The sequence below is a fragment of the Argiope bruennichi genome, chromosome 7, assembly GCF_947563725.1.
Source record: "Argiope bruennichi chromosome 7, qqArgBrue1.1, whole genome shotgun sequence".
NCBI lineage: Eukaryota > Metazoa > Arthropoda > Arachnida > Araneae > Araneidae > Argiope > Argiope bruennichi.
The window spans coordinates 23,391,027-23,417,846 of NC_079157.1; the positions used below are offsets into that span (position 1 = coordinate 23,391,027).

At 32.9% G+C, this 26,820-nt stretch overlaps 1 protein-coding gene across 1 annotated transcript in view; it reads right to left on the reverse strand.

Moving 5' to 3' along the window:
- Positions 1-428: 428 nt before the first annotated feature.
- LOC129976172 (retinaldehyde-binding protein 1-like) overlaps positions 429-26,820 on the reverse strand; it is a 28,641-nt gene continuing 2,249 nt past the window's right edge. The window contains exons 2-6 of the mRNA XM_056089605.1: positions 22,955-23,128; positions 17,363-17,602; positions 11,019-11,206; positions 3,536-3,646; positions 429-757 (exon numbers count right to left, since the gene is read on the reverse strand). Coding sequence (XP_055945580.1) covers positions 581-757; positions 3,536-3,646; positions 11,019-11,206; positions 17,363-17,602; positions 22,955-23,108 — 870 coding nt within the window. The 5' untranslated portion in view covers positions 23,109-23,128 and the 3' untranslated portion in view covers positions 429-580. The remainder of the gene's footprint in view (positions 758-3,535; positions 3,647-11,018; positions 11,207-17,362; positions 17,603-22,954; positions 23,129-26,820) is intronic.

Here is a 26,820-nt window from a genome sequence, read left to right on the forward strand (position 1 = left end):
TTGTGTTTATCTCCTTTACTACAGATGTCCAATTACTTATTAGTAGATAGTCTTCATGATGAAGATTCGATTTTGACGTAATATGAATACTGCCGAGCAAACTCGAGGGCTTAAAAATAAATCAGAACCGAAATTTCTAACAGGCATGTGCAGAATCCGTTTCTAAGCCCCCTGTCTTCACAGTGTATATCTATTACTTGTAAACAATGACTTATGAGCATCAGAAATTGCATATCAATTTATCAAGTGTATTTGTTCAGTGATCTCACAGAATCTCAAGACTAAATCAAACGCTGTGTATAATGCTACTCAGTGAAAGCAATTGCTTTTTGTTTTATATTGATACTTATTTCACTTTTCAATAGTGAAATTTATTTTTATTAAAAACAAATGTTGTTTATTTAGTTAAAAGAAAAAAAAAGGATGTTTTATTCCTCAAAAAAACATTTTCAGCCATAAACAGCAAAATACGAAATAGTTTTTGAAATTATGAAATTGAAATGAAATGAATTTGAAAACTAAAATGCATGCCCGAAGTGAATCATTCCTTCATTTAGAAGATGATGCAGTTTTTTTTTTGTCAATTTTGATAAAATGCGCAGGTAGACTTAAAAGTTGGGACGAATTTCTCAAAATCATTTATCCAGTCTTTGTATGTGTCTCTCAAGCTGCTGATCTTACCCCCGAACTCTTCAGGTAAAATTTCAGGTGGAAAAACCTTAATGAGCGCGTCTTTCTGATCTCCATGTAAATGAGCCTAGAGAAAAAAATGAAAATGAAATGATTTTCAAAGATGTGCTTCGATCAGTTAACAAACAAATGCTAGTAATTACATAAACTAAAACTGGAGAATAATTTTTTCTATTATAAACTTGTCTTTTTTATTAAACAAACATAATAAAATTGTGAAGATGTGACAGTACAACTCACACTTAAATGGAATTTTAATTACATTTGTAATATGCTGTTCATTTTTAATAAAGGCTTTTAAATTCATCATTGCTTAACTAATCCCCAATAATAATATAAAATAAATGTATCTTTCGCCTGTTGGCGCTCTACAGGCCAGATCGCTTGACCTACTTCTGCCAAATTTACCATATATATATATATATATATATATATATATATATATATATTGTTACGAAATATCCCACTTCTGACACCAAATGTTACGAAATTTCCCGGGGTTCGTTTGGATAGTGGGGGTTATATGGTGTGAAGAACGCTCAATCACCAGGCGGCAGTAGAAAATAAAACAACGACGTTTATTGATACGAAGTCACACAGGGCAGCACAAAGATGACAACTATATATAGCACAGAAGACGATTATCTTCAGCCGAGACGTGCAGCAACAACAGCATACACAACAGCATATAACAAGACAGACAGACAGTAGCGCACAGCTTAGTTCAGCACTAGCTTCACTCCGTCGCTGCTCCGCTTATCTCTAAAAGGCCACTCTTCATCGTCGATCCCGACTACTGTCCGATCTGGTTCACGACGCCTCAATTCACGACTACTCCCCGGCAGCTGCAGCTCCTTTTATAGGTCTCAGGAGTCGGGGCTAGAAGCCTCTCAACCAATCAAGAACGTTCGAAGCGTGTCTCCATTCCTACTGGACGGATCGGGAAAATTCTCGATGTTTCGGGTATAATCTATTTTGGCGCCAAATTCGTCGCTAAGTCGTTAAATGGTCGCCAAGTTTGACGCCAAGCTCTGGGACCTCCTATGGAACCGACTATGCTGGGAAGCCACCTCACAGATTCGTAACAATATATATAAAATAATATACCATGAAGGAGAAGTAAAAATATACGCCTCGTCGCGGCTTTTTTGAATTTAAGTTAAAATTCAATTAATTAAACTTTATGTTGAATTTTAACATTTTCTGGCAATAATTCTCAAAACTATTATAGCATAAAAGTAACTTTGTTGTGTTATTACAGGCATAAATATAAAATAAAAACACGCTACAGGTAAAAAAAATAATACGTTTATAAGAAATATAGGATTAAAAAAACCTTTATCAATTTACAGGTTTGGGAAGTATATGATAAATGCTCGTTAGAATTCGATTTTTTATAAAGGGCCGGCTCTGGAATATTCGGCACCCAATGTTAAATTTTTATAGATCCCTCCCCCTTGGTATATATTATATATTGATGACGAAACTTATTTTAATTTCACTTTAAAAGTTTAAAAACTTTTTAATGATTTTTTTCACATAATTTTAAATTTATTTAAAAGATATTTTGAATATAAGCTGCAATACATTTCATTATTGTGGTGAAAATCAAATTATTATCATTGTCGTTACTATTATTTCATTCTGAACATCTTTTCCATTGTTAATGATCTGGGTATGATGATTCGGTTTATTTTTCCAGGTTCAGTAGATTTAAGTATAAGAAATGTCTTTACTCAAATCTTTGAAATTTTGTCATACTTGCAATTAAAGTTTGAATTCAGAATCTAGCAGTTGGGGGAAAAATATTTAAAGTGCGTTCATTTTTAAAAACTCTATGATATATTTAGATGCATCAAGATATGTAATAAATATTTAAGAAATGCAAAGCACAATAAACAGAAACCGTATAAGACTCTGCTAAATTTAATATAAATTGCATTGCTATCAACATTTGGATTTTAAAAAATATTTTGAAGAAAAAGTCATTAAGATCATGTTACACTAATTATTGTTACTGAAATTTCTCCATTAAGTGCGTAAAGTCATTGGGTTCGCTTTTAATGAGTGTATGGTGTAACACAATCAATAGGCTTCAAAAGCCAAAGGACGATGTTTATTAACAAGTAGGACTAATATACCCGCAAGTAGTAATCGGTAATAACAACAACCATAGCAGACAAAGCGGCCAGACAGAACTCAGTAGGAGGAAGGAATCTACGCAGCTGTTCTCTAAGGTCTCACTAAACGTCTGCAATCTCCACTGTCTCTTCGCTTTAGCTGTATCTAACTACCTACTCACACACGACTCAATGCTGTTTCTAAAATAAACTCCAGAAAGGGGCACACAGCTGAATTCACCAATCGTTTCAACGCCTGCTCTTCGCTGGACTGATCCAACTATTTCGCCGTTACTTTGCTATACGACTCTATACTACTACTCAACTGTCTTCGATTTGTACTGCTGGCCTTTTAGTTTCTGGAACAGGGTAGAGAAGGTTATGGAACATTCAAGCATGCCTCAGCTCATATTGGCTCAATCGTTAAAATTCTTGAAGATTCTGGTATCATTCATTTTGTCGCCAAAGTCACCAAATTCTCACTAAGCCCGGCGGTCACTAACCCGGCATCTGATCAGCATCTAATGGAACTGATCGTAAAACGGTCTCTCTTACGATGGAACTAACCGTGCAGGGAAGCAACATTACAGAATCGTTACAATATTTAATAAAAATGTTTATTAACCTTTGTGAACCAACTGGTCGCTAAAGGAGACTAGTTTGTAATAAGACATAAGTGTAATGAAATTAGTATTAAATGTAATATCATGTAAGATCATACTTACTCTTCGCAAAATCTTTGTAGGCAATAGCGTTTGTAATATGCTGAATGCCAACCGGAATACGATGTTGACATTTACGCAATCAATTCTCTTGATTCTGGCTGGCAAATCATTCTGAAATAGTTTAGGCCTTTTATTACAAAACGCGTTACAGCAGTCAAAAAGTTTCATCACAAAAGTTTTAAATAAGTTTATTTTACTTTTTTTTTTATCTTTTTCAAATTAACATAAATATATTTTGATTATGAAAAAGAGTACCTAATAGGAAATTTAAGATGTGAGAGATTTTGAGAATTATTTATTGAAGTTTCATTGATCAAATTACGCCGACTTGTCTTGATGATATGATTTAAAATCTTACCAACTGCCATATATTAAATTGCAATGTTGTAAAATGGAGAGTACAAAATTCTATTTTTAGTTTTATTGCAATTTGCATTTTTGGTTTAATTTTAGAATTTTATTTTGTGTTAAACATGGCAAAAGTTCCTTTTGTATATTTTTAATACATATGTTTTGATTTGTGTCAATAAATTGAAATGTACATCCTTTCACTTGTCTTTTCATTTTGATAAGGGTTAAAGTAAAATGTCTGTAAATGCGTAAGTGAACAAAGCATTGGTGTTGAGTACTTTTCACTTAACCGATCCTGCATGGTATATATATATATATATATATATATATATATATATATATATATATATATATATATATATATATATATATATAAAGCTCAATGTGTGTGTGTGTGTGTTGGTGGTCTACAGGCCAGACCATTTGACCTACAGCTACCAAATTTGGTGCATGTATACCTTGAAGGTCGGGAATGTGCACCTGAGGTTCCTTTTTTTGAATTTTTAATTAGAATTTTAACTATTAATTAAAAACTAATTTTCCCACCAAAAATCTTTTCATTTTTCGCACCGCCAAATGAGGTAAGGCTTCAGTATTTTTTCCAACAGTAATGAGGCTAGGCTAACAATATTGCAGATTCGTAATAATATCTTGGACCGAATCATTAAACTGGAAAAGAAATCGCTTCGAAATGTATATTATATGTCTCTCATTATACGACGAAACTAAAGTCTTCATGTACAAATGTACAAGAGCATCAATGGCATATTAGAAGTAAGTGGTGTTCGAGACATAATATAATTGTTCCGCTCTCAATCGTCACGAGTAGTTTAGCAAAACTAACCTTGGAGGTCGGGAATGTGCACCTGGGGTCCCTTTTTTTGAAATTTTAATTAGAATTTTAATTATTAATAAAAAACTAACTTTCCCGCCAAAAAAAACCTTTCATTTTCCTCACCGCCAAATGAGTAAGGCTTCATTTTTTTTTTCCAACAGCAATGAGGCTAGGGCTAACATTTTTCGGCCGATTATTTCAAATGATTCTCTTTATTTTCTTAAAGTTTGATGCATTTAAAATAAAAAATTGTTAATGAATCGATCTTTCAGATTCATTCTGAAGTACTTTTGAATTAAAATAAAACAGAATAAAGGAAATAAAAAATTTCTAATCTGCATAGCGTTACCCCAACTGGCGTAGAAAAATTCACGCATTTGCGTTACCGTAACTGGCGTTGAAAATTCACGCATGCGCATCATGTTCTGATTGTTGACAACGGATACGGACGTTTTGAAGGCTTAACCTGTTTTCAACCGATTATTTTAAACCAGCGTTTCTCAACCTTTCAGTATTCGTGGCCCAGTTTTCAATCATAACTTTCATCGCCCTCCCTCACAATAAAATGTATACAACAATAATGTATATTGAGTATTTTGGATTCTGTTTTTAAATTATTTTTAATTTACTGCCAAAACAAGAGTAAAAGCGAGCCAACGTTGGCGAGAAACCACATCTTGCATTTTGGACAAGCGGACAGTGAACAGATGAAGCGAATGAAAGCGGAGAAAATTTAAATATTATATTTGAAATGAAATCCAAACTGGGAGATAACGTTGAAAGAACATGAAAGTAGAAAAATCCGTCAATGAAATTTAACCTAGACGGGGTGATCTAAATTTAGAAACGGAGAATACATTTTTTCGAATAATAAAAGAAATAAAATAGAAGCATGACAAAACAAAAGTGAAAAAAATAGGAATGTTTGTGCAATGAAATCCACATGACCGAGACCGTCTCCCTTATGCGCGGAGTAAATGTTTTCTCATAAGAAGAAGGAAAATATTCGATACGCAAGTTTCAATTCCAGCCAGTCTCATTCGAGTAGATCCTTTTATCACTATCGAATCTATCGTGAATTTATATTTTATATATGTTTTCATGTTAATTGCAATTCACCATATAAAATATTCACGGCAATAGATTCATGAATAAATGTTTAAGCGGAAGTAAGCAAGCATTAGACGATAGTCAAGCATGAACAAGTACACAGACAAGCGTGGTTCCGAAAATAAAATCAAGGAAATATTTCAAGAATGCTTAAATTTTGGGTTTACCAATACTGAAGTAAATGAAGAAAAAGGGCCCCTGTGTATCATTTGCTCAAAATTGTTGGCCGCAGACAGTATGAAACCTAATAAACTTAAACGACATTCGGAAACAAAGTGAGTATGTCAACAAACCCAGAGAATTCTTCGAATTAAAATTAAAATCATATAACAAGCAATAACAATCATAACAATTTGCGTGACAAATTGTTTTAAATACAGCTTGACGAAGCAACAGATAGTAATAAAGATGCTCATTTAATTGCCACATTCGAATTTGTGGTAATATGTCAGTAGTAGAACTACTTTTCTGCAAATCAATAGAACTCAAAACATCAGCACTCGCATTATTTGCTACTTTAAATGATTTTATGAACGATTCAAACATAGAATGGAAAAATTGCGTCGGAATATGCACCGATGGTGCTCGTTCAATGTCCGAAAGATTTCAAGATATACAAACACTTTTAAAACAAAAATCGCCACAGTGCACACATTGCATGATCCACAGAGAAATTTTGGCTTCGAAAGAAATGAGTCCTGGTTTGGATATTGTGTTAACTACAGTTGTAACCGTAGTAAATTATATAAAAATGAGACCCCTGAAATCGAGAATCTTTTCCGCACTTTGTGAAGACATGGGTTCAGTACATTCAGCGTTACTATTTTATTGCGAAGCAAGACGGTCATCTAGAGAAAAATTTTTGCAACGTGTTTATGATTTAAGAGAAGAAATCGCAATTTCCTAGAAGAAGAAAACAGACAGGAGGCCGAGAATTTTCGCGATAGTTTATTTGTGATGAAATTGAGGTATTTGGGCGACATATTCGAGAACTGAGACTGGCTATTTCTAATATTAAGCCTTACTTCGAATAACTTTGCTCTGCAAGACAGGCCCAAGGAAGTCACTAATAATTATTAAGTTTGTTTTTAATTTAGTTTGTTTTGATTAAGTAAGTTGTTTTACTTCAATAAGTTATTAAATATGTCGAAATGTATTTTGTTTTCTATGTGTATGTGTGCTTTCCTTTCAGTCATATTTTCTCTTTCAGTCATAATATTTTCTCTTTTTCCCTTTTAAATAATATTTTATCTTGGATATTCTCGCACCCCCCTTCTAGTGTGCTCGCCCCCCCCCTAGGGGGGCGTGCCCCACAGGTTGAGAATCACTGTTTTAAACGATTCTGTTTATTTTCTTAGAGTTTCATGCATTTAAAACTAAACATTGTTAATTAATTGATCTGTTCATGATGAATCTGAAAAAATTTTGTAGAAAACTTCCTGAGATATTACATAAATTAAAAAAGATATTCTTTAGTGCCCATAAGGTTTAGTTTAAATACTCAGCGACTCTGTTTTCAGTACTCATATTTAAAAAAAAATGCTTCATTTCAGTAAAAAAATTTCCTAATATTAATTGCAATTTAATTATTTCCACTTTAATTTAAAGCATAAATTCTGCGGGAGCTAAAAAAATTAGAGGTACAAATTATTTTATGGTTGAAGGCCACTATAATATTATGAATGAATTATGACTATCAAAATTTGTAGCTTTAAAATATTTTGATGAAGAAGCTATTAAAATAGGAGTTACATAAAATATTTAATTATTAAAATTTTAACGAGCATTAAGATTGGTGAACCGACTGGTCGCCAAAGGCGGCTAGTATATATATAAAATCAACTAATAATAAAGTTGAAGGTGTATGCGTGTATATTGGGGATGACCTTGAGCTATTAAACAGGAATTATATATACTTTGGAAGTTGGGTATGTGCCCCTCAGAATTATTTTTTGACATTTTGATTTGAATTTTATCTCTAGAGAAATTATGTTCACAAAAATTATTGTTACATCATTTTAAAATTTTTAAAAAATGTATTTTTAGTTGTACGAATTTAAAAATTGTGGCAATTTTTCCAGAATTTTGGTAAATTTTTACGTTTTTGTAAACGAAGTATAGTAATCATCAAAACATTCGAACTCGAGATTTTGACGAATCGCCTCGTTTCGGACTTACCTGAATTCGGAAAACCCTATTTTTGGAAAATGTCCATCTGTCTGTCTGTGACAAAGATAACTCAAAAACGCTTTTGAGGTAGACGGTTGAAATTTGGCATGCAAGGTTAAAATGAATTTAATATTTCTATCAAATTTTGAGCAAAATTGTTTCAGGGGAAGTCTGTTTGTCCGGTTATTCGCTACGATATTTAGAGTTAGTAAGATAACCAAAAAAAGAAGAGAGCTAGATATATGAAATTCTGTGCACAGATTTAAAATCTTTAACCCTTTAAAGGGCCATTTTTTTCTAGTCATATTATGTTAAAATATTTTCAGGCTTCAAATTAGAATAACAAAAGGGATTCATTTAGCTTATTAGATAAATTTAATTTGATTCATTAATTAATTTGGTTAATTAATAATTAAGAAACAAATCAAGACACGTCATTTTGTCTGAGATAAAGAACTGAGGCATCTAAGTTTCTGTCTTTCTAAAAAAATGTGTCAGAACTTATGCCAACCTACATAATTTCATACAAAGATTGATAAATGTGGTGGGAAGAATACTTCCCACGGCCCTAGAAAGGGTTAATATAAACGCCTACCAAATCTCGAGCGATATCCAGCAACTGTCTGTCGGTCTGTACTTTCATAAACATGCAAACGTGATAACTCAAAAACCCAATGACTTCATTGTATAAAATTAGGTAAGTGAATTTGCGTCTACAAGTGCAGTTTTATGTTCATTTTTTGTTTCAATCTGTTGCAAACAAAGCGTCAGAAATCCAAATTGGATTTTTTTTTTTGGCTACTTTTGACCACGTGCCAGAATTTAATCGCCAAAACACTTGCCAAAGATCACACAATAGGTGCAGCGAAAATGCTAAATTCTAGGCAAAGGTTAATATTTCTTAACAATTGTACACTAATGCCTTGCAATGCATTCACTGGGATGACACCTTTATTAGAGAGTATGCAAGAAAGTTTTTGAGAAACCACTCCCGGTGATTAAAAATATTTTGCCTAATTTCTATCAAGCGACTGCATTGTTGCCATGAAATTCAAACCACTGATAACGTTTAATCAAATATTGAATAGGTGATTTCCTTTTATTATTGAAAACTAAAGAAAAAGAATTTTGTTAATAATATGTACTGTTTAAAAAAAAGAATGAAAAAAAGTGAATTTACAATATTGTCACATTGAAAAAAGGCAGTCGACTCTCCATGGCCGAATGGTCCTAGCACTGGTCTCATAATCAAGAGATCGTAAGTTCGAATCCCGCTAGAGACAATGTGATTCACTGTCTGTGTAAATATTTAATTCCTTGATTTTATGTTTTCCTTTATTTCATGTTCCAGAAGATTCTGGACATTTCTTTAGTTTATCAGATAAATGTTCTGGACTTTTCTTACAGTCTCTAGAAAAGTATTCTGGAACTTTCCCTGCTAGTATAAAAGCAGAAGATCTGTCAGTCACTAGGGATGACGAATATTTTCAGAGCAGTTATTACGTAACCAATATCAAAAAGTCACAAATACAAGTGATCAATACTTTTCAAAGAGGGGTGTGATTCAAATCCTTCATACGATCTTACTGGTGATATTTCTATTACAGGTTTTGCATCACGATAGAAACTAACAACCGATACGATATCACTGAAATTTGCCGGAGCGGCGATTTCACCGGAAAGTGCGGAGTCACCGCTCCACATTACGGGAGTGACCGATATTCGTATTTGATGATGCACTATTCCATACAGATCATTTTTAATTGCTCGTGACATGATTGACTTTGATTACATGTACTCTGTTTACTGCTGCCGCCATCTATTGGTAGAATATAGCACTAAAGTAAACATTTTAAAGAAATGACATATATTTTTAACTCATCTTTTCCAGAAAATGGTTCACTCTAATAAATAAATAGTTTTGAGAAAAAAAATAAAATTTAAGAAGTAAGCTGAAACAGATAAATTAATTCCTTCACACGTTAATTAAATTAGTAAATTAAGTATTAATTACAATTAATAAATTTTATATTTAATATTAAATAATAATTTTTGATTAATAATATGGTTGAAATCACAGATATTTGGAACGCATATTTAAAAATAACAATAGCAATATTATTTGTTATTCAAAAAATCGTGGATTATGCATCTCTATCAGTCACTGTGTTCTGAATTGAGTTAATAAATGGGTTTAGCTCTACTTCTTTTGTGTGTCATTGAGTTCCACACTAAAGAACTTACGTGACAATATCCCGAAATGAATAAATCGGATATGTTTTTGCACTTTTAATGGGATTATGACGTCATAGGATTAGTCTCGATTAGGAAAATTCCTATACTTAATGAATAGAATATATGCAGGGAAATTAAAGAAACTTGGTTTTAATGCCTGACAATTTCGCGGTATCATATAAGTATGAAAATATATCTACACAATTTAAATGGAATGAAGTATGATCAATATCAACGATAAATCAGCTCTTCGCCAAAGGGGATTAGTACAAAAATATGGTAATGAATTATTGCCATCATTAAAACAAAATAAAGTTCTAAAATTAAATCAAAAAGGCAAATTCTGGCAGTTTCCTTCTGGATCGGATCAAATCCGATAGGAGTCTGTAGGCAATACAAGTTTCGAAATAACCCCTTTTTCTTTTCCCAACTACCAATCAAATATTTTTTTATCGATTTCAATTTAATCTATATAAAACAATTTTTTAAGTGCAAACCCGGAAAACATATTTAAATGCGGACGCCATCAGGAGATTGGATTTCAATATCCAGCAAACAACAGTTTAAAATTTTAAAGTAAATGTAAACAAAATAATCAAAAAAAAAAAAAAAATCCGCAAACTCTTTTGTACAGTCTGAAACAAAATTTTTCAGAGTTAGTGACATGATTTACTCATTTGCAAAATCTGGACTAATTCTGTAAAACTAATTCGTTAATTTTTGACGTTGTTTATAAAGCAAATATATAGGAAAGAAAGTTAATAATTTTTTTTGCAGCCTTACCACTGTCGGGCCTAATGTCTTAGCAAACATGCAGAATAGCTGGAAAACTTCTAAGGAAGGAATGGATGAGTTGGAGAGGAAGCATATGCCATTCACTTGAGTGGCAGGAAAGCTCAGGGCAAAATGGGTGATGGCATGGACCGCTGGCATGACATCATCGTAACTGCAGGTGGCCGAAGAGAATTTACCTAAAAAAGAACAATTCTGTCGTGAAAAACTGAACAAGTCTCAAAACTCTTAATACAAAATAACCATAAAGAAAGCCCGACTGTAATTTGAGGAAGTGTTGGATACAGATGCAGAGAAAAGACTAGGCAAAATAGACCCCTTTACAAGTATTCCATGTGGTAAGTCCTCAAAAAAAAAAGAGGGGGGGTATAGTCCTTCATAGACGATAAGATCGCTAATCGGTTAATATTACCAATTAGAATTCCGGGTGAATGGGTAATGCGCTCATTAATACTACGATTTCTTTTCCTCTGTTCAAAAGGTGCAATCCGCCAGGAGAATTGGATCCAAAGTAAGAAAAATTACAGTTGTCCCAAGAAACTTTATTGATTTATGTCAATGGAAGTGATTCAGTTGGATTGTACTCTAATAGAGAAAAAATTCAAACCAACCGGAGTGTCTCCCAAAACTTTCTCGCCTTGGGGAGAAACTTTCTCTAATAAACTTGTCGTGTCAGAAAATGCCTTACGCCCCTTTCCGATGACCTGTAGGTGTCTAGAGACAGGCACATTTACCCTCTTTCTCCTTTCTTGTGGTTTTCCGAGGTTCTTTGATGTCTGTTCAGTTTTCCGACAATTTGTGGGAACGACCGGCCCAACGACCACAGGCAGGGGGTGGGGGATCCAACAATTGATCAGTTGGCAGATTTATGACCAAATCCGTAATCCCACGGGTCGTCGGAACACCGCTAAAAGCCACGTTCCGACGACCTGTCCGCCTGCAGACGAGGTGTACAATTTGTCTGTAAACTGGACAGACATCAAAGAACCCCAGAAAACCGCAAGAGAGGGAAAACAGGAGAAAGCTTGCTTCGTCTGCAGGCGGACAGATCGTTGGAACGCCGCTTTACATGGCTTTGGCGTACAATAGTTACGAATTATTAAATTTTGGCGTGAATTTAGCATTTTTAATGAATCTATCGTGTCATCATTGGCGAGTTATTTGGCAACATGCGACTAACAGTATACAAAAACCGAGTCATGTTTTAGACACGTTTTTTTCAACCGACTGAAACAAAAATTTGACACAAAATATAATTAAGTCATTACGTTTTTAAGCTATCGTATTTGCTAATATTTGAAAGTACAAATGGACAGATGATCAACCTTTTTGGATTTGTTTCAAAATTTGTTACATGTCTTCAATACAGATGCTAAATCTGTATACCAAATCTTATCTATCTAGCTCTCTTCGTTTTGTAGGTATCGTGTTAACTTATATTCGAACAACTGAACAGACATGTTTCCTCTAAACGTCTTTTGCTCAAAATTTGATAAAAATCTGCAACTTTGGTTTGAAGACCGTATGCCAAATTTCACCCATCTGGCTCAAAGTGTTTTTGTGTTAAATTTGTCGCAGACAGACAGACGGATATTTTCCAAAAACGTGTTCTTTGAACTGAGGGTGGTCTAAAACCCAGAGATTCGTCAAACCTGGAGTTCGAATTTTTTGACTACTTCTATACTTTTTCTGTACTATGTATATGAAAAAGTAAAAAGCATTTTTTTTTTGTTTGTTTTTCTTTTATGTCTTTAAGTTGTTTGCCGTCGGAAACGTACTTTTTAATATATTTGCACCTGGTTCAGGAGAAGAAGAAAATTCAAATTTTGATTCTTTACGTTAAATAAAGCGAGTTTGCAAATTGTACAGACTAAGTATGTGGCAAAGGATACCGACGTGCTCTGATTGGTTTAAACCTTGGCATCTTTTTGGCAATGTTTTGCACTCATAATAGAGTAGTTTTTGCTTATTTGGCTCAAACCTTGTACCTTTCATTAGTTTTATGAAAGATATGAGTGAATATCAACACGATTTAATTTTTATTAATGTAATTGTTTTCTCTAAATATTACTAGTAATACTACTAATACTAATTAATAATAATAATAATAAATATTACTAATAATAATAGTATTACAGTTAACTAATGTTGTTTATGCACAGAAGTATAAAAACTATATGAAAGTAATTACTCAACATATGATGCAGCAATTAAATGATTCTTATTTTTCTATGATTTTCGTGCCTTTATTAGATAATTTATGCAGTCATTGCAACTTGTTGCTGAACGTTTGTTACTTTCCCATCAACTACATATGGGGAAATGATTACTTAATGCCCAAAACGAGTAAATATGTAAGCTTTGACGAAATATGTGATTTCGTAGCTAATTTTTTTAGTTATATCAAAATAATATTAAGAAACACACATAAATTTTTTTTAATAAATTGTAATTTTTATATTTCTTGAATTTAGGTTTCTTTTCTTTTTAAATCTTTTCTGCTGTATTTGTGTTCCAGGTTAATGTTACATGTAAACCGTAAAAAATAGGGGGGGGGGGGATAAATTCACATATTTTATTTATTTTTATAAAAATATATTTCGGTATGGCATCTTTTTGGCAAAGCATTGCCAAAAAGATGCCAAGGCTTAAACCAATCAGAGCACGTCGGTATCCTTTGCCATAGACTTAGTCTGTACAATCTGCGAACTCGCTTAAATAAAAGACTGTAAATCTGGAAGAAAGATTAATAGAGGCAAACATACAGCTATTGAAAACTTATAAACGAGCCAGATTAAAACAATTCAGTTAAGCCAAGAGTGAATTTGAAAACATTAAATACAGATTTTATTTATTTATTTATTATTATTTGGTTCTCAAGTTGGATAATATCTTGGAATTTCATTTAAGTTCACGCTACATAGAAAAAAAAAATATTTAATAAGGAAAAAAAAAAATCATATCTCTATTTGCTTTTATTTTTTAAAACTAATTAATTTTGTCCAAAAAAATATCTCGGGTTATCGAAATACTTATAAGTACTTTTCCATTTATCTGAATTCACAAAAAGAAAAAGAAAAAAAAAAATCCAGTTCTGAAAGTGCTGTTTTACGATTTCAGACGGTAGTAAAATGGTTGATTATCAGTAAGGGGAAGAAAAAATCGCTGGATTGAAAGGAGAGATCGATTAAAAAATTTTAGTTCTATAAATAAATTTGCAAGACATTCTAAATTTTTGAATTATAAATATGAAGACTATGGCATGCGAATGAATTTAATTATTAAAATCTTTAATTATAGTATAAATAAATTTTTTATAAAGAATTTGGATTATTAATAATTCACTAACTGGTTATGTAACATTTCAATCGTACGCCGCACTATAAAATAATGATTATTAATGTCATATTTATTTCAAATTTCTTATTTCTTTATAATCCTTCAGAAATCATTGAATGTTTATATTTATAAGCAATGAAATGATTAATTTATAACTATAGCAAAGTTTTCAAAAGCTTTATTCTTTATTTTCAAATTAATAATTTCAAATAAAATAAACAAAAACATTCGTATTTTCACAAACTTACAAAAAAAAAAAAAAAAAAAAAATACAAGAATAAAACATTTGAATGCAGCAAAGTCAAAAATGCAATTTTGAAACTGAGTTGACCAGTTATTAAAAATGGGGGGGGGGAGGACTTCTTTGGGTACATTGCCTAGGTCCACATATTGCCTAAATCCACCACTGACCGTAAACGAAAGCTAATCAAGAGCAAAGAATATTTACAATGATCGAAACCAAATTTCAAAACCTTAATATCCCTCTTTCAACAACCGCCATCAAATCAATCAAGAATCAGTGGAATAAATTTGAAAGAAGTTCTTCCTTTGCAGTGAGTTGGTAAAAGATGTTCGACATTGGAACAAAAACAAACTAGTTCCCTTCTATGTTTGTCAAAGTAAAGGAATCTGGGGTACGTGTAGGTTTTAACGGCGACCAAAAAGTGCCAAAAAATATCTCGCCAAATTCTAAAAATATACCCAAGTGCATATATATATATATATATATATATATATATATATATATATATATATATATATATATATATATATATATATATATATATATATATAATACGTGCATAAATATAGATCCAATCACATGCTATATAATTTGATAATTTGACGATTGAAATCGCCAAATTGGCAACACTTTTTGGCGCTTTTTGGTCGCCGTTAAAACCGACGAGTATCGGATCTGGTATACCGTTAGGAAGTCCTTTTAGTCAAATATCATTTTGTAAAATAACTAAAAATGTCGCTGGATTCATATCAAGAATTAACAGTCTCAGTTATGCCCTTTGCCCAGCCTCCTCGATATCCATAGAGTTAAAAATCCCAGCTAAGCTCTTAGCCCTTCTCTCTCAATATCCAAAGAATTAACAATTCTAACTAAGCCCTTCGCACATCTCTCTCGATATCCATACACTTAGCAATTCCAACTAAACACTTTTCCGAGCCTCCTCGATATCCATAGAATTAAAAATTCCAGCTGAGGTCTTAGCTCTTCTCTCTCAATATCCATAGAATTAAAAATTCCAGCTGAGCTCTTAGCCCTTCTCTCTCAATACCCATAGAATTAACAATTCTAACTAAGCCCTTCGCACATCTCTCTCGATATCCATACACTTAGCCATCCCAACTAAACCCTTTTCCGAGCCACCTCGTTATCCATAGAATTAAAAATCCCAGCTCAGCTCTTAGCACTTCTCTCTCAATACCCATAGAATTAACAATTCTAACTAAGCCCTTCGCACATCTCTCTCGATATCCATACACTTAGCCATCCCAACTAAACCCTTTTCCGAGCCACCTCGTTATCCATAGAATTAAAAATCCCAGCTCAGCTCTTAGCACTTCTCTCTCAATACCCATAGAATTAACAATTCTAACTAAGCTCTTCGCACATTTCTCTCGATATCCATACACTTAGCCATCCCAACTAAACCCTTTTCCGAGCCACCTCGTTATCCATAGAATTAAAAATCCCAGCTAAGCTCTTAGCACTTCTCTCTCAATACCCATAGAATTAACAATTCTAACTAAGCTCTTCGCACATCTCTCTCGATATCCATACACTTAGCCATCTCAACTAAACCCTTTTCCGAGCCACCTCGATATCCATAGAATTAAAAATCCCAGCTCAGCTCTTAGCACTTCTCTCTCAATATCCATAGAATTAACAATTCTAACTAAGCTCTTCGCACATTTCTCTCGATATCCATACACTTAGCCATCCCAACTAAACCCTTTTCCGAGCCACCTCGATATAAATAGAATTAAAAATCCCAGCTCAGCTCTTAGCACTTCTCTCTCAATACCCATAGAATTAACAATTCTAACTAAGCTCTTCGCACATCTCTCTCGATATCCATACACTTAGCCATCCCAACTAAACCCTTTTCCGAGCCACCTCGATATAAATAGAATTAAAAATCCCAGCTCAGCTCTTAGCACTTCTCTCTCAATATCCATAGAATTAACAATTCTAACTAAGCTCTTCGCACATCTCTCTCGATATCCATACACTTAGCCATCCCAACTAAACCCTTTTCCGAGCCACCTCGATATCCATAGAATTAAAAATCCCAGCTCAGCTCTTAGCACTTCTCTCTCAATATCCATAGAATTAACAATTCTAACTAAGCTCTTCGCACATTTCTCTCGATATCCATACACTTAGCCATCCCAACTAAACCCTTTTCCGAGCCACCTCGATATAAATAGAATTAAAAATCCCAGCTCAGCTCTTAGCACTTCTCTCTCAATATCCATAGAATTAACAATTCTAACTAAGCTCTTCGCACATTTCTCTCGATATCCATACACTTAGCCATCCCAACTAAACCCTTTTCCGAGCCACCTCGATATAAATAGAATTAAAAATCCCAGCTCAGCTCTTAGCACTTCTCTCTCAATATCCATAGAATTAACAATTCTAACTAAGCTCTTCGCACATCTCTCTCGATATCCATACACTTAGCCATCCCAACTAAACCCTTTTCCGAGCCACCTCGTTATCCATAGAATTAAAAATCCCAGCTCAGCTCTTAGCTCTTCTCTCTCAATATCCATAGAATTAACAATTCTAACTAAGCTCTTCGCACATTTCTCTCGATATCCATACACTTAGCAATCCCAACTAAACCCTTTGCCCAGCCTCCTCGATATCCATAGAATTAACAATTCCACCAAAGCTTTCGCTCATTTCTCACACTATCCTTAGAATTGCAGATTAAAGTTTAAAAATTATAGTCGAGATAATTAAAACTTACTTGCATCAAAAAACATGATGGCTCTTCCTTCTCGGTCGCGGTTTGGCAACAATCCAACGACTCCAGAGTCCAGCATCTTTTTCACTTTTTCGAATTCTATGGATTCGAAGTGATTTTTCTGCGCTCTGCGGACACTAGAGTAATTCTTTAGTGTCTGGAAAGCCCTCTTCACGTTATATTTCCTCACTCGCAGAAACATTATTAAAAAATCGTCATCCGTGCAATACGTTTTGGATTCAGCTGGAAATAAAAACAGATAGGCTAGGGAAATGAATGTTGCAGATTAGTTTGATAAAAAAAAAACAATTTATTTGCTGCGATAAACATATAAATGCATTAAATACTATGTAAATTTTTTAAAGACAATAAAGAGGATTTCATACACCCCCCGCTCCATGTTTGCATAACAGCGTTAGTTTCAAAACCAGAAATACTGTCTATTCCCAAATTCGGAAGCTGTGCTCTCTTTGCGCATGCTCCAGGGGACAATGATTTCACTAAAACAGGCTTGAGATGAAAGGTGTAGGAGAAGATGCTTACATTTTAGTAAGCAATACACTAAAACGGATTATCAGTGGAATTACTTTACATGCCAACCACAATGAATACCTCAGTTTCAATTTTTTAAAAATAATGGGGATCAAAAATGATGAGGTCATGTTGTCTCAGTTTTCACGCATACGCAATAATACTCAAAGCAGCTTACAGATTAGGAATGGAACTTCTTTACGGGGGAAGGAATTGCAATTTCCAAAAAACTCAGTCATTTATTAAATTTTTTTGTTAATATTTTTTCACAAAAAAAAACCCATTTGCTTGCATAATAAATTTAAATTTTGTTAACAGTTTTAAAATAATGAATTTTTACAAAGAAGCATATCTGGGGGCACGGCAGTGCCCCCGCCAAGTCGAGCAAAAACAAGCGGCACGGCCGTACTATCCTTTTCTCGAAGCAGTTCAGGCCATTTTGAACCCCCTATAACTTCGCTGTGGATAAAACTAGAAGCCTGAATTTTCAGTAACCAAGAAGGCATTATATAAACACGGTATATTTCAAATTTCATTAAATTTGAACCAGTAGTTTAAGAATTATAACTAGTCAAAGTTTGTGAATTTTGTCACTGACTGACTGACTGACTGACTGATTGACAGATCATCAAAACTCTAAGGCACTTCTAGCAGACATAGAAGCTTCAAATTTAGAATACAATTAGTGTTTAGTGTATAAATCAAGGAAAAACTAAAATATCCATGTAATAATGGACGGATCGATAAATTTTTCGAAGTTTCGAGCATTATGCATTTTGTCGGCAAATTCTTCACCAAGTCGCCAAATGGTCGCCAAGTTTGTCACCAAGCTCTCGTATCACTGGCTCGGCATCCGGCAGCATCCAATACAAATTACTGTAAAACTGTCTTTCATATGATGACACTATTCTCGCTGGGAAAAATTAATTAAATCTCAAAATTACAGGTTTCTAACAATATCTAATTTGAAATAATTCAATTTGAAGCTGTGGAAGCTGCAAACGCAATGGGTGACTTTCAGAAAATCAATCTGGTAGAAGAAAGCAAACTGATCTTCAAAGTATGATCGCAAAACTTAATGTCGATCAAAAAAGAGTCTTCGATATGATCACAAATAAAATGGACACAACCGATAATAACGCTGACGTTTTACGCTGTTTTGTGAGTGGAACTGGTGGCACTGGAAAGAGCTTTTTAATAAAAACTCTGAAAATTTGGGTTAAGACGTATTTAAACAAAAAAATGGCTGTTAGTACTCCAACAGGAATAGCTGACTATACATAGAATAGATTGACTATACATAGACTATTGCAACTGCCTGTAGAACACAAGCAAATACCGAAGAACAAACAACTTTCTGATGAAGTGCTCCTTCTGAGATCAGATTTGAAAGAAGTAGTGTTGTTTATAATAGACGAAGTGTCGATGATATCCAATGTTTAACATATATTTACTTACGCTTATCTGAAATATTCGACACAAGAGACGATCAGAATGGCTAGTTTGGAAAAAAACATCTTGTAGTTTTCGGAGATCTCTTACAGCTTCCGCCGGTAAGAGAAAAGTCACCTTTTGAAAAACTATCAACTGCTGAAACTAACAAGTTATTAGGTTCCCTCAGTGTACCGAATCTGTGGACCGAACTGTTCATATACGATGAACTTACAATTAACATGCGACAGCTCAATGATTTTGACTCTGTTGAAATGCTAAATAGAATAAGATTAGGTGTGACTACACAAAAAGACCGCGACTTACTCTCGACTAGATTAATAACTCTCAAATCCAATTCAAATGAAAACAGATTAATTGAAATAATTGAACACCTCTCGAAACTTCCTGATGATATCGTTTGCTTATTATCTACAAAAAACATGTGTCAACAATTAAATACTGCAATGCTTAAATCTCTTCTACATCCCCAAATAAAACTTACAGCTGTAGATAGCATAAATTTCCCCAGATACCTAACAAAAAGAGCTCGTGAATGCATAAAAAAATATGAAGACGATGCTTCTATGACTGCAGGCCTGGAAGAGAACATAATTATAAAAATAGGAGCAAAAGTCATGTTAAGGCGAAATGTTGACGTGAGTCTTGGTTTAGTTAATGGTTCTATCGGTATCGTGCAAAGAGTAAAGGTTGTTCCGGAAAATACAAAAATAATTAAGAAAATATACATTGCATTTAATAAAGAACATGTTTACGAGCTTAGTCCGGTCAAAACTAAATTTGAAATTATTAATAGAGCTTATGTTCATCGCAAACCGTTTCCCATATGTATAGCCTATGCTATAACTATACACAAAAGTCACGGTCTAAGTCTAAATAATGCACTGATGGATATTGGTTCTGCAGCGTTCACATCCGGTCAAGCTTACGTGGCACTTCCGAGAGTTACAAGTCTGGACGGCTTACATCTAATAAATGTCGACTTTGCAAGTATTAAAGCGCAGGAATCCTCAATTTGTGAATACAACAGACTAAGAAGCATTTACCGTCCAGACTTGTCAAAAATTGTCACATCAATCTCAAGAAGTAGTACCGGAAAAGAAAAAGGGGAAGACTACATACAAAAATAAGAAAAGGACTATCTACAAAAAGAAAGGAGATGCCATCAAAAACATAACTTGTAAAAAAAACCAAGTCTCGCAACTCAATTCTTCTGTCGTAAAAAGTTGTGAGATCCATGTAATACCAAGTCGGTCCATTTATTCAGTCCCTACTTAAGGGTCCTTCTGTCTTAAGTTATTACGTAATTAGCTAACCTAACAACATCTTATGGTGACCATATCAATATTAAAAATCTTTTATGGTTTAAATAAATAGATTGACTTGGCCATCGCATGAAAACACAATGTATCTTTACATTAAATTAGATTACATTAACATATTATATTAAATTAGATTGTTTAGTGCGATTGCCAAGTCAATCTATTTATTTAAACCATAAAAGATTTTTAATATTGATATGGTCAACATACGATGTTGTTAGGTTAGCTAATTACGTAATAACTTAAGACAGAAGGACCCTTAAGTAGGGACTGAATAAATGGACCAACTTGGTATTTATTACATGGATCTCACAACTTTTTACGACAGAAGAATTGAGTTGCGAGACTTGGTTTTTTTTACAAGTTATGTTTTTGATGGCATTTAAACAATATACTCAAACGTGGTTCAATAATCCATGCTAAATCATTAGAGATAAGGTTACTTCCAATTTTAAATAAAAGCGCTTTAAATAACGAAAATAATCATATTTTATGTTATTTCAATCAATAAATGTACGTCTGAAAAAGTTCAAAAATCTATATTTTTAGTCCTTTTAGTCCTTTATACATAGAATTTTCTAGCGCCGTAACATTCTATGGCATTTAAAAATGTGAATTCTCAACATATGCTAGACTAATTTGTTTTTTTAGGTATTCAAACAAATCTAAGCATACATAATAATTTGTTACAGGATCATAAACTTCACGTTTTAATAACATTTTTATGATGGATTATAGCAAAGTTCAATGAGCTGAGGTCTACAATTTTCATTGTATTCTCACTTCAAGGGAAAATTTCAAATTCTTTTCTTCTATTTAGAATTAAAAAAAAAAAAAATTATAATTGGCAATGCATTTTTATCTGTTAGCAGTTCACAACTTGCTTCAATCACATTTTAATCATAAGTTTTAACTTGAGTATTGTATTATGTATCGAGAAGATTCCACTGCATGGAAATAAATGCCATCAAGGAAGAGAATTGCATGATAGCAGGCAATTCTTGATTAAATCAATAAACAAAAATTAATTTGGGTACCGTGAATTTCGCCTTTAATTTACATCTTTTATGCTAGATTGTATCAAAGGTTAATGAACGGAGGTCTATAATTTTTATTGGTTTATTCTGATTCAGAAATTGGAGACTATTGCTAATATTTGCTTTCAGCATTATTTTTTCTATTTTACAGTTTTTTCTGTTATTGGATCACTATATATTTTTATTTCAAATCAATTTTAGTGATTATTTTTTATTTGAGTTTTCATGAACATTATGAATAGAGAGGTCTTACTGTAAGAAAACAAAGCTTTTAATGTCATAATATATAATTGCATCTATTCAATGTTTTAACATATATAACTGTAGGACGGCGTCTAGGATAAAGTGAATTTTTTGAAAAAAAAAGAAAAAAAAGGAATAATTATATTCGAATTAAACAAAAAATTAATTTTTTATGGCAAGATATAAACTTTTCAATATTTACATTATTTACAGAAATAGGATAAGACATTTTAATTAGGAGCAGGGTTCACCTGTGAGATGGAAATGCGAAACCCATCTCACAGGAGAACCAAGCCTAAAAAAGTTTGCTTCCGTTTTTTCTCTTAAAACGATGTACGTTAACAGCGTCAGATTTCACACGTCCATTCCAGACTTTAGAATCGAATATTACTCCTTTAGGAGCCTCCCAGGCGCCCTGACGTAACATGCGCTCTTTGCCTCATTTTTTAAGGCATTGAGATGTAAGTTAGACGTAGATACAATTTTCCGAAACTGAGTTAGGCATCATATTCCAGTAAAAACGAAGGTAAAAAAAAAAAAAAAAAAACGGATGATATCAGAAAAGTTTTAGCGGCCCTATGTTAGATAAATACTTTTATCAGATGCTGCAATATCGATATTCATAAAACAAGATTTCTAAAAAAAAGTCCGGAAGAGCAATTTAAGGAAAATAACGGACAGTCATACTCTGGTTTTCAAAGTCTAAATTCAATATTTCAGTTAAATGAGAAACTTCAAAATTATAATGTCTTGGAAATTATTGAAAACCACATCATTTTAACTAGCATCCCTTGAAGTTCTTAGTTTCAAAGTTTTTAAATAAAAATTTATAATGGAACAAAAATGTTTTTAAAAATATAATTTTTTACTTTTCTCATTCGAAATCGACTTTCATGATACTCCTATACTTACCAGAGAACCGATAACTAACTGCCATACCGGAAGTTTCTCATTCCCACAGCTGAGGTGCCCCCCCCCCATGAAATGCGAAAGAAAAATAAACATCTTACCTGCAATTAGCTCCTTCAATTTCTTCAGACATGTTTTTTTGTTTCCACTGGTTTCATTCAGCTCTTTTTCAGCCTTCAATGCTAAGGATGTCGGAAAATCCCTCAATACTAAGGGCAAAAATGGTATTTTTTCATTTTGTTGAGAAGCTGGCATTTTGAGAGGAAATATCTATCCTGAAAAGAATTTAATTTTTTTTTTTTTTTAATTTCGAAATCCTATTCTGAAACATCATGGCACGATATTTTAGATTTGCTTTATTTGTTTTCACTTCCTCTGGATTGATTGCATAAGAAATTACATCTTGTATTTCTGATATATACTAGCCGCCTTTGACGACCAGCCGGTTCGCCAATCTTAATGTTCGTTTAAATTTTAATAATTAAATAGGTTTAACCGGAGTTTAACCCCCTTCTTCGCCAAGTTGCGATAACGCACCAAAGCTGGCAATCTTTATTATGCACTATAATTGAACATCTGCTTCTTTGCTTTTGAACATTTCGCAAGGCCGTTGTTTGCGATTTTTAAAAATTTCGCCAAGCAGGGGATAAAACTTCGGTCGTACCATTAAACATTTTACGCAATTCCAACTTTAATAGATTCTTCAGCAAAATATTTTAAAACTTCAAATTTTGATAGTCATATAATTCACTCATAATATTATAAAGGCCTTCAGTTATTGCGTGATATATATCTCTCTAATTTTCTGTTACCCTTCGTAGAAATTATGCTTTAAATTACAGTGTAAATGATTAATCTGCAATTAATATAATATTTTTTACTGAAACAAAGCATTTTTTTTAATAATATGATTACTGATAATAGAGTCACTGCGCGTTTAAACTTTATGGTCACTAAAGAATATCTTTCTTAATTTATGTAATATCTCAAGAATTTGTCAACAAAAATTTCTCAGATTCATCATGAACAGATCGATTCATTAACAATGTTTAATTTTAAATGCATCAAACACTAAGAAAATAAAATGAATCGTTTAAAATAATCGGTCGAAAACAGGTTTAAAAAAATCTACTTAAAAAACGATGTACTTAAAACTATAAGCATATACAAAAAATATATAACTAACATAAATACATTTTACTTACAAAAGCATGCAACTAACCTAAAAATAATTTAAATCGTCCGTTGGTTGTCATGCCAACAATCAGAACAATGCGCATGCGTGGATTTTCTTCGCCAGTTACGTCAACGCAAATGCGTAAATTTTTCTACGCCAGTTGGGGTAACGCTATGCAGATTAGACATTTTTAATTTCCTTTATTCTGTGTTATTTTAATTCAAAAGTACTTCAGAATGAATGTGAAACATGGATTAATTAACAATGTTTAATTTTAAATGCATAAAACATTAAGAAAATAAACAGAATCGTTTGAAATAATCCGTCGAAAAATGTTAACCCTAGCCTAATTACTGTTGGGAGAAAAAAACAACTGATGCCTTACTTATTTGGCGATGGGGAAAATGGAAGATTTTTTTGGCGGAAAAGTTGGCGTTGGGAAAAATGAAAGATTTTTTTGGCGGGAAAGTTAGTTTTTAATTAATAATGGACTACCCCTAACATTTAGGGGGATGAAAAATAGATGTTGGCCGATTCTCATAGATACCGGATAAGCACAAAAAATTTCATCAAAATCGGTCAAGCCGTTACGGAGGAGTATGGCAACGAAAACTGTGACACGAGAATTTTATATATTAGATATATATATATATATATATATATATATATATATATATATATATATATATATATATATATATATAAGTCTTAATTTTACCCATATTATCTCCATTCTAAAATGTTCTCTTATTTCCTGATCCGATTACACCTTTTTTTATTTCATTCATGCAACAGTAGATCTGTAAAAATGCTTAAATCAGCGGTTCACACGCTCCGAGTAAAGAGATAAAAATCTGTCGATCTAAACACATTCTTTTAAATAATCCTTATAATTCCCTTATCTAAACCGACACGTGTAAGAAATCCCTATCAGAATCAAATAGTACTGGTACAATGACTGGGAAAAAAATTTTCTCGCATTTTACGCTCTTGTGTCGCACAGTTGATAGACTTGCCTCTTCGCGTCTTGCTTGTACTTAAATATGCTTCCCGGGATGGAATAAAACGAAACTTAAAAAATTTTAAAGTGTCTTTTTTCTCTGTCTTCGGCCGCGAGAGTGCTCAAAAATATGTGTTTTACTTTATATATATATATATATATATATATAGCTTTTGGCGGTCAGCTGGATCGCAGGAGCTATTGGCTTATTGGTTGTATTTCATTTTAGTTTGACCCCTTGTTCTTAATGCCCCCTTTGGCATCTGTTAAAGAGCACCGGCTTCACGCGGATTTGAAATTACCTTTTGTGAACTCTTTGTTTAAAGTAGTTAAAAAAATTTTCTCGTGGAAGCAATACGCTTCAATTTTCCTTAGGTATATTATTCCACTTTGATGGTTACTGTTATAGTTAGCATAATTTTACAATACCATTAAATTTGTAAACATATTATTTTTATATTTATAAATTTGCATATATGTTCATAAAATTTATAAAAAATCATCTAGTATTGAAATGGTGTAGCACAAATATTGATTTAGTATAGTCCATTTAGTTATCAATCACTTTCCCATAACTTTATGTCCATGATTCTTCAGTTTACTATTTCTAAGTACCAAATACTCATAGACGTTAAAGCCATATAATTTTTATAGTCTTACATATGTCCTGTTCGTTATGAATATGAGCTTTTATAATGGAAACCAGCCACATTATATCATGGCGCTCTTAAAAACATAATTGTGCTTTTTATATACCTTCTAAATCTCATCGTATTGTAGTCGGGATTAGTTCCCTTTCCTAACTTCAGAGGGAAGCGCATTCCCATTGTCTTGAAAGTTATGCAGAAAAGATTTCTTGTTTGGTTGGCAGTCAAGGAAAGAAGACGTTCACGCGGAGTGTGAGCTCGAAAGAAAAAGCATAGCAAATTTATTTTAACGATTATTTATTTTAACTCGCGGAAACCCTGCGAGTTTCTGTGAAATTAGTAGTTTATGAAGAAAATAATTTTTATTGCCTTGAAGAAATATTCGTAACCGTGATATGGAATGGCTTATCGGAAATTGTTAAAAATAAGGGGTGGCTCGACTAGTGAAGAAAACTGTTTCCTGATTTTCCTTGCGTAGAATCTTCTATTTTTTGCAAACAGGAACACAGGGTATGTGCACACGAACAGTGCAGAAATACTTCGTTACGGAAATGTCCCCTCTATATTCGACAATTGTAACTTCATTTTCTTGTCCCTCTTATAAATTCATAGATATTAAACAGAATCCTTTCTTTTTTAGCTTTCAATAATGGAAGAAAATCACGTAATAAAATTTTTAATTAAATAAAGAAAAACAGTTATTGTAGGACATTAGATAATTTTTTTTAACTACTAGAATTTCCAAACAATTTGCGCAATTATTAAATTTTATTAATAAAAAAACATTTTTTTAAAAAAAAATTCGAAATGATGTAACATTTATTTTTATGCAATAATATTTTTAGTAATTATAGCAGAAAAACGCCACATTTCAGTTTACTGCACAGACAAGTGCACTGTCCCGAACTCCAGTGTATATTTGCCATATTTGGTAGCTGTAGATGAAACGGCCAGGCCTGTCGAGCTCCAACCCACACATTCATCTTTCTTATTAACTAGTCGCCTGAGGTTGACCTGTTGATTCACCATGAATATTAGTTATATTTGAATTCAGGTAAATCGTTTAATTTCATGCCTAGGATTCCATCAAACTGTTTGACATTAAAGCCCTATTTTATTTGTCTCACTTAAGTTCTGCTTATT